Source organism: Cryptosporidium hominis, assembly GCF_000006425.1.
Source record: "Cryptosporidium hominis TU502 chromosome 8 CHRO018083, whole genome shotgun sequence".
NCBI classification, from domain to species: Eukaryota; Apicomplexa; class Conoidasida; order Eucoccidiorida; family Cryptosporidiidae; genus Cryptosporidium; species Cryptosporidium hominis.
The window spans coordinates 27855-35172 of NW_667440.1; the positions used below are offsets into that span (position 1 = coordinate 27855).

General features: G+C 32.1%; 3 protein-coding genes across 3 annotated transcripts; 2 read left to right on the plus strand and 1 right to left on the minus strand.

Annotated features, from left to right (window-relative positions):
• The first annotated feature begins 918 nt into the window (after positions 1 to 918).
• On the plus strand, positions 919 to 3387 carry Chro.80199 (aldehyde-alcohol dehydrogenase E). Its single annotated transcript, XM_662983.1, has 1 exon — positions 919 to 3387. One exon carries the CDS (start codon positions 919 to 921, stop codon positions 3385 to 3387), a length of 2469 nt encoding a protein of 822 aa, XP_668075.1.
• Positions 3388 to 4736: 1349 nt separating this feature from the next.
• On the plus strand, positions 4737 to 6146 carry Chro.80198 (aldehyde-alcohol dehydrogenase). Its single annotated transcript, XM_662984.1, has 1 exon — positions 4737 to 6146. The coding sequence occupies one exon, from the start codon at positions 4737 to 4739 to the stop codon at positions 6144 to 6146; it is 1410 nt and encodes a 469-aa protein (XP_668076.1).
• Positions 6147 to 6494: 348 nt separating this feature from the next.
• On the minus strand, positions 6495 to 6824 carry Chro.80197 (13 KDA deflagellation-inducible protein). The annotated part of the gene is made up of 1 exon (XM_662985.1): positions 6495 to 6824. One exon carries the CDS (start codon positions 6822 to 6824, stop codon positions 6495 to 6497), a length of 330 nt encoding a protein of 109 aa, XP_668077.1.
• Positions 6825 to 7318: the final 494 nt, after the last annotated feature.

A 7318-nucleotide genomic window follows, 5' to 3' on the forward strand; every position in this document is an offset into this window, starting at 1 on the left:
AATAAAATTAGCTTTAAGTTAATGTTATTATATGTTGAAATGGAATAGAACAAGGGAAAATAATTATTTTTGGCGCCTAAGTTTAATGCCGGTATAGGATTTTTGTGAATGACGAATAGGTAAAAAAAAAGTGAAAGTAAATAAAGGGATTTGAATGGAGGTTTCTATCAACGTCTGCTCTATTGAAACCAATTCTAGGTAATTACAGGATTATGCCATTTTATTTATTCTGAAATTTAGTTATTCACAAAATTTTTTTTAGCTAGGAATGTCAGAAAGAATTAAAGAAATGGAATAAGTTGTTAAGTGTGTATTTGAATCAATTAGTATAGGAATGAAAAGGGCAAATAGTGATAGCATTAAAAATAATAGTAATCATAGGAATCGAAAATAAGTTCAATAATTTAAAATTTGACAGAAATTCGAGGATTGCATGCATTTTTATTATTTACATGCAATTTTTGTATTTACCGGCCTACTTTTGCAGAATTTACATGCGATATTAAAAAAAAATGAGTAAATAAACTAATCACCAGAGCTAAAGAATAATTTATAGGAAAATAATTATAAAGAAAATAAATAAACTGTTTATTATTTTTCCAGATTTTCAAATATGAGTGCTTACATTCCTGAGGTATCACAGAGCATTGGAAAGCTGGTCGATTCTGTTGAGTCCTTGGATGAATTATTGAAAAAGGTAAGGGAAAATTGAGGAACAGATTGTTCCTAGCTCCAAAAATATGAATTAACTTGGATTTGATTATTATATATATATTTTTCTAATTAAAGGTGGAAGTAGCTCAGAAAGCTTTTTTAAAACTTTCTCAAGAGCAAGTTGATTATATTTTTCAAAGAGCTTCCCTGGCAGCAAACTGTGCAAGATATGAGTTGGCAGTATTAGCAATAGAAGATGGTGGAATGGGATTGTTAGAGGATAAGATAATAAAGAATCACTTTGCATCTGAGAATATTTATAATAAGTACAGAAATACAAAGACTGTAGGAGTAATTGAACATGATGAATTTGGAGGAATTGATATTGTTGCTGAACCATTGGGAATTTTGGCAGGAATCTCTCCATGTACAAATCCAACATCTACAACGATCTTCAAATCCCTTATTTCCCTTAAGACAAGAAACTGCATAGTATTTTCTCCTCATCCAAGAACTGCTAGAAGCTCCATAAGAGCAGCCAAAATTATCAGGGATGCAGCAATAGAAGCAGGAGCTCCAGAGGATTGTATTGGTTGGATCGATGTTGCAAGTATTTCCTTATGTAATTCCTTAATGAACCATAGCTCTGTCAGTGCCATTCTAGCAACAGGTTCAGTGGCTTTGGTGAAGGCAGCTTATTCATGTGGAAAACCAGCCTTGGGAGGAGGAGCAGGAAATTCACCAGTATTAGTTGATGAACTCTCAGATTTGGAAATGGTTGTGAACTCAGTAATTTTATCCAAAACATTTGATAACAGCTTAATTTGCGCATCCGAACAATGTTTGGTGGTTCTAGATTCAGTATATGATAAGTTGATTTCTGGATTCAAAAATAGAGGAGTACATATCATTTCTTCAAAAGATGAGCTCCAAAGACTTGGGAATTTATTAATTGACGAAAATGGAAATATGAATCCTAAATCTGTTGGAATTAGTGCAGTTGAGATCGCAAAAATGGCATCCATTGATATCCCAAAAGATGCTGTTATGATTCTTGCTGAAATCAACGAAATTGGAAGAGGGGAGAAACTGTCTCACGAAAAGTTGTGTCCTGTATTGTCAATCATTAGAGCTAGCGACTTTAATGATGGTGTTTCCAAGGCAAAAGCCTTAGTTGAATTTGGTGGTTTGGGGCACACATCTTGTATCTATACTGACCCAAATTCTGATGAAGGAAAACGCAGAATTACTGAGTTCCAGAGAAGCATTCCCACTGGAAGAGTTCTAGTTTGCATGCCAGCTGCTCAAGGAGCAATGGGTGAAATGTTTAACTTCCGTCAAACTCCTTCTTTGACTTTGGGTTGTGGTTCCTGGGGCCATACTTCAACTGCTGAGGGAATTGGTGTAAAACATTTGCTTAATTACAAGCAAGTTGTACAAAGAAGAGACCACATATCCTGGTTTAAGGTTCCACCTTCTATTTATTTCAATAGAGGATGCCTTGAAGAAGCTTTACAAGATCTCAAAGAAATCAATTTAAAGAAAGCCTACATTATTACTGACAGAGTCATGGTTAGTCTTGGGTTTGTTGATAATCTTATTGAAGGCCTCAAGTCTGTAGGAGTAGCTTCTGAGATGTTTGCAGAAGTCCCTCCTGAGCCTGATGTTGAAACTGTCAAGGAAATTGTTAAAAGATTAAACGTAAGCAAACCAGATTGTCTTATTGGTTTTGGAGGAGGCTCTCCTATGGACGCTTCCAAGCTTGTAAGGCTTATGTATGAACATCCAACTGTCAAATGGAATGAAGTTGTTACTAGATTTATGGATATTAGAAAGAGAATTGTCAAGCTACCTCCCAGCGGTGGAAAAATTCAAAGATTTATTTGTATTCCTACTACTTCTGGAACTGGAGCAGAAATGACTCCATTTGCTGTAATTACCGATAACAGCACTGGAATCAAATATCCTATTGCTTCTTACAAGCTTACTCCTGATATGGCCATTGTTGACGCCAACTTTGTTCTTTCTATGCCAAGGTTCCTTGCAGCTGCAACAGGCTTAGATGCTCTAACACATGCCCTTGAAGCTTTTGTTGCAACCTATGCTTCTGAATACACTGATGGACTTTGCATTCAAGCTATGAGACTTATATTCGATCATTTGCCAAACTCTGTTATCAATGCAGATGCCAAGGCAAGAGAATATGTACACAACGCATCATCTATTGCTGGTATGGCATTCTCAAATGCTTTTCTTGGAATTTGCCATGCTCTGGCTCACCAACTGGGAGCCCAAATGCATATTCCACATGGAATTGCAAATGCAATACTTCTACCACATATTATTTCTTACAATGCATCTAATAGACCAACGAAACAGTCCATTCTATCTCAATACAAGTATCCTGTTGCAAAGAGTAGATATGCAAAGCTTGTTGATATCTTGCATTTCAAGTCTAATCAGAGCTTTGATAGTAATTTGGATCAAGAGAGTATTAATATTAGAATTCTAGTTGAAGCAATACAAAATCTCAAGAAAACATTACAAGTTCCAATGTGTGTTAAAGATCATGGAATAGAGGAAGAACATTATATGTCAAAAGTTGAATCTATGAGTATCCATGCTCTTGATGATCAATGTGTGGGAGCTAATCCAAGATTCCCTCTTTTAAATGAGATTAAACAACTCTATATTGATGCTTATTCTGGATTTGTCAGATATCCAGAACATTAATTACATAGATTAAGTACATTAAAAATACTTAATATTGTCAATTGGAAAATTTCAATAATACAGATAATATAAGACTAATAGCTGCTAAATAATAAACAAAATATTAAAATACTTGATAATTTTCTTAATGCTAAATACTTCTAAATTAATTCATACAAGATCTATTCTTCTGATTTGCTTTTACCCTTTGGCTTTCCAGTAAAAAGCTTGTATAATGTACCTAGGAATCTTCCAAAAACAGCTCCTAAGAGTATAAAATTTGGCCATTTTAATAGGTCGTTGTTTGACTGAAGAATACATGAGAAACAAGAAAAGTAAGCTAATAAGGCAGAATAGAATATAGGAGCAATATTACTATCTTTTGGCTTTAAAGTAGGACTAAATAATTTAAATAGTTAAAATTATTGAATAAAAGAAAAAGGAGAAAAATTGACTTGCTTGGATTTTTCTCTTGTAGATATATTTGCTCATCATAAAATTGAAAAGATTCAATTTCTTTTTTTTAAATCACTTAATAATAAAATATTAAGCTCATTTAAACCCCTTAAGTGTTTTAATCATTTGAGACCAATATATACTTTTCTTGTTTATTTCTCCTCATTATACACTTACCTTTTAATAATCATTACTAATAGACTTTTAAAACCAGTAAATATACATGTTCTAAAAGTAACCAATCCAAAATAAAGAGACAATACAATGGTTCCAAAGTCAACAAGGTGAGCTCCCAAGAAAAAAGCAGTAAAAATAGTTAAAATAGTTCCAATAAAACCATTAATAAGTGAATATGAAATTAATGCAATAGTGGGTAAGAGAGAACGTTGATTAGACTTGGGCTTGATAATAAGTAGAATGGAAACAATAATACACGAAAATAATTCAATTAGCAGCAATGCAATGTATCTGTACAAATTAGGAATACTATTTGTAAGTACAAGCATTAAAAACGAAGTAAAACTCAAAGCTACCTCAATCTCGGTCATTATTAAAATGTTACTCCCAATTAGAGTATAAATAACCAAGTATTAATAAACATCAAACTAATTTGTTAACTTTAGGAACCATCTGAGACAACTTTTAATATTTTTGTACAATTTTTGGTTTATCCATTAATTTAATTTTTTTTCAATATATTACCCGGTATAGGATTTTACTTAAGGTTTGGCGCCTAAGTGGAATGACGTAATGTAGAGAATAAATTGCATGTTTGCATGCAATTTTGACAGTAATGGCAGTTGGAAAATTTGGTGTGAAAAATAGTCATTTAAAGTATTTTTTTGAGCTAAAGAGTATTTTTTTGAGAAAATTTGGGTAAATATTGATTAATATAGTTGTTAAGATAAAAAAAAATGTTAATTCTTACACCAATAATATACTATAATATGGATTCCTTTAGAGATATAATCTCAGATTTGTTGGATTCAAATGTGGGGCGAGCCATATTGGTATTTTCTTCAGCAGTAAAATGTCAAGCGATGAGAGTTGAGTCGATGGTGAAGAAGAGTGGAATTCAAATAGAGTTTTCTGAGCTATGTGAATCAGATGCGAATGCATTAAGCACAATTCTTTTGCAGATGAAATCATATAAGCCTGACTGTATAATAGGGATGGGTGGGGGACATTGTATGGATATAGCAAAAGTACTAAGAGTTTTATATGAGGATCCAAACACGACTTTGCGTTCACTTGCAATGGGAACTAACAATAATGATAAGGAAAAGAGTTCAAAAAAGGCAATGATACATAGAAGAGGGAGTTTAATAAAGAAGTTGGTATGCATTCCGACAACATGTGGTTCTGGGTCAGAAGTGACATCTACAGCAGTTTTAAGGAATGATGATGGCAGGCAAATGATAGTTTCAGGTGTGGCGTTTTTACCAGATATATCAGTAATAGACTCGAGTTTCATATTAACAATTCCAATGTTTGTGGCTTCTATTACAGGTATGAGAGCTCTTCTTCATGGATTGGAGTCTTACATTAGTAATTCTTCAAACCATTATTCATCATGTATGGCTATTCAGTCTTTAAGAATTTTATTTAATAGTTTGACTAAAGCTGTCATTGAGAAGGATATTAGATTATTGCAAGAAATCCATAAGGCTGCTTCAATATCTGGAGTTGCAATTTCAGCAACTGATGTAGGTCTTGGGACAATCTTATCCAGAAGTATTTCAGAAGTATTTACACTTCCTCATGGACTTATTGACAGTATTGTGATTACTAAAGTGCTCAACTTTAATATAAAGAGAAGCCAGACTGTTGGACCTTTGATTGCAAATCTTTCAGTTGAGCTTGGAATAAGTAACCCAGAAGATTCAAATTCTAATAAAATACAGACACTTTTAAATAGAATTGATGAAATAAAAAAGACTCTCTTACTTCCAGATTCTCTCAGTTCAATTCATTCTTCTTTATCTAATTTCAAGTCTAAAGGATGGTTTGATCCAATAGGTGTTAAATTGTCAGTATTCTCGCAATGCATGGAAGTAGATGATCAAGAATTTATCAATCATGTATCTGGATCATTTTCAAAGTCTGATAAAGAAACTCGAGTCTATGTTACAGAAGAAAATGCATTGAGGAAAATACCAATTCTTAGTAAAAAGAGTGTAATCGAAAATTTAAATTCCAATACATTACAAATGAACTTGGATAGAATGATTTCTAGAGCTTTAAGTGATGAAGCTATTCATACAAATCCTGTAACAGTTACAAAGGAGGATTTATCAACTATTTTAAAAGAGACATGGGGTTAAGAGCTTGAGTTTTTGGTAAGCTTCTTTATTTTATATCCTTTCCAATTCTTAACTTGAGCTAATTTTAAGCCATAATTATTTATTTACTAGAATTTTCAAATATCTAACAAGTACTTCATTACGAAAAAAAGCATTTTGTTTATATATAAGTGACTTATCAAGAAAAAAGAAAGACTCAACTAATTGTAATCTCATCACAAAAGTATAATACTTATATCATGATGGAAAAACATAATAGTACAAGAAATTTACCTTTCCAACTTCTTACAAGTGATTCTAAAGACAAAACTTAAAGAAGATACGCCAGTTTTTGGCCTTCTTTTATATATTTTTAATACTATGCTCAAATCAAGCCCTCTTCTTTGGATTGGATAGATTAACAGATTCTCTCTTTAACACATGGAGAAGAGTTTGAGAAGATTCCAAGATTTTAGTGTATGCTCCTTCAATCTCTTGAATGGTCTTATCATATTCAGCTCTTGCGATTGTTTTTCTTTGAAGACTTTCAGACACTCTTTTCAAACGTTCATTCAGAATTCCTAATTCACGCTGGATCTTTGCCTTATCCTCTTCTTCCCTCTTTATTTGCCTGTTGACCTCATCCCTTTTTTCCTTCAATTCTTCCAGGCATTTCATCAGTTCAGCATTATAATTAAGCATAGCACTTGGATCTGCCATTTTTACATTAATTTAAAAAGTAATTCTAAATCAAGTTTACCACAAATATTCAAAGAAAGTTCACTAAGTCTTGATTCTAATTATGGTTAATTTAATGATCACACAAAGTCAGCTTTAATAATCTTTTAGTATTTTTCAAGAATCTAAAAATTCAAAATTGCATGCATTTTACTCTGGTTTTCCAATTTTGGAATTTATTTATTTTATATTCAAAATACACACAATTTATAAAATTATATATAAAAAGAAATTCTCTTTTTAGCTACGTCAGCCGTCCACATTAAATTTTTTTTTTTATAATTGCAATAAAAATGCACAAGAGCATTAAATTGAATAAGAGTCAATTTTACATATAAATAGCATCAGAAGCAGAGTATAATTATAAATATCAAGCTACTAAACATGGAATAAATGTGTTAATACAAAGTGAAAGATGGAGTGGTTATATTAATAGTTAATTAAAAATCTTTCATCATCTTCATTTTCCTCTTCTG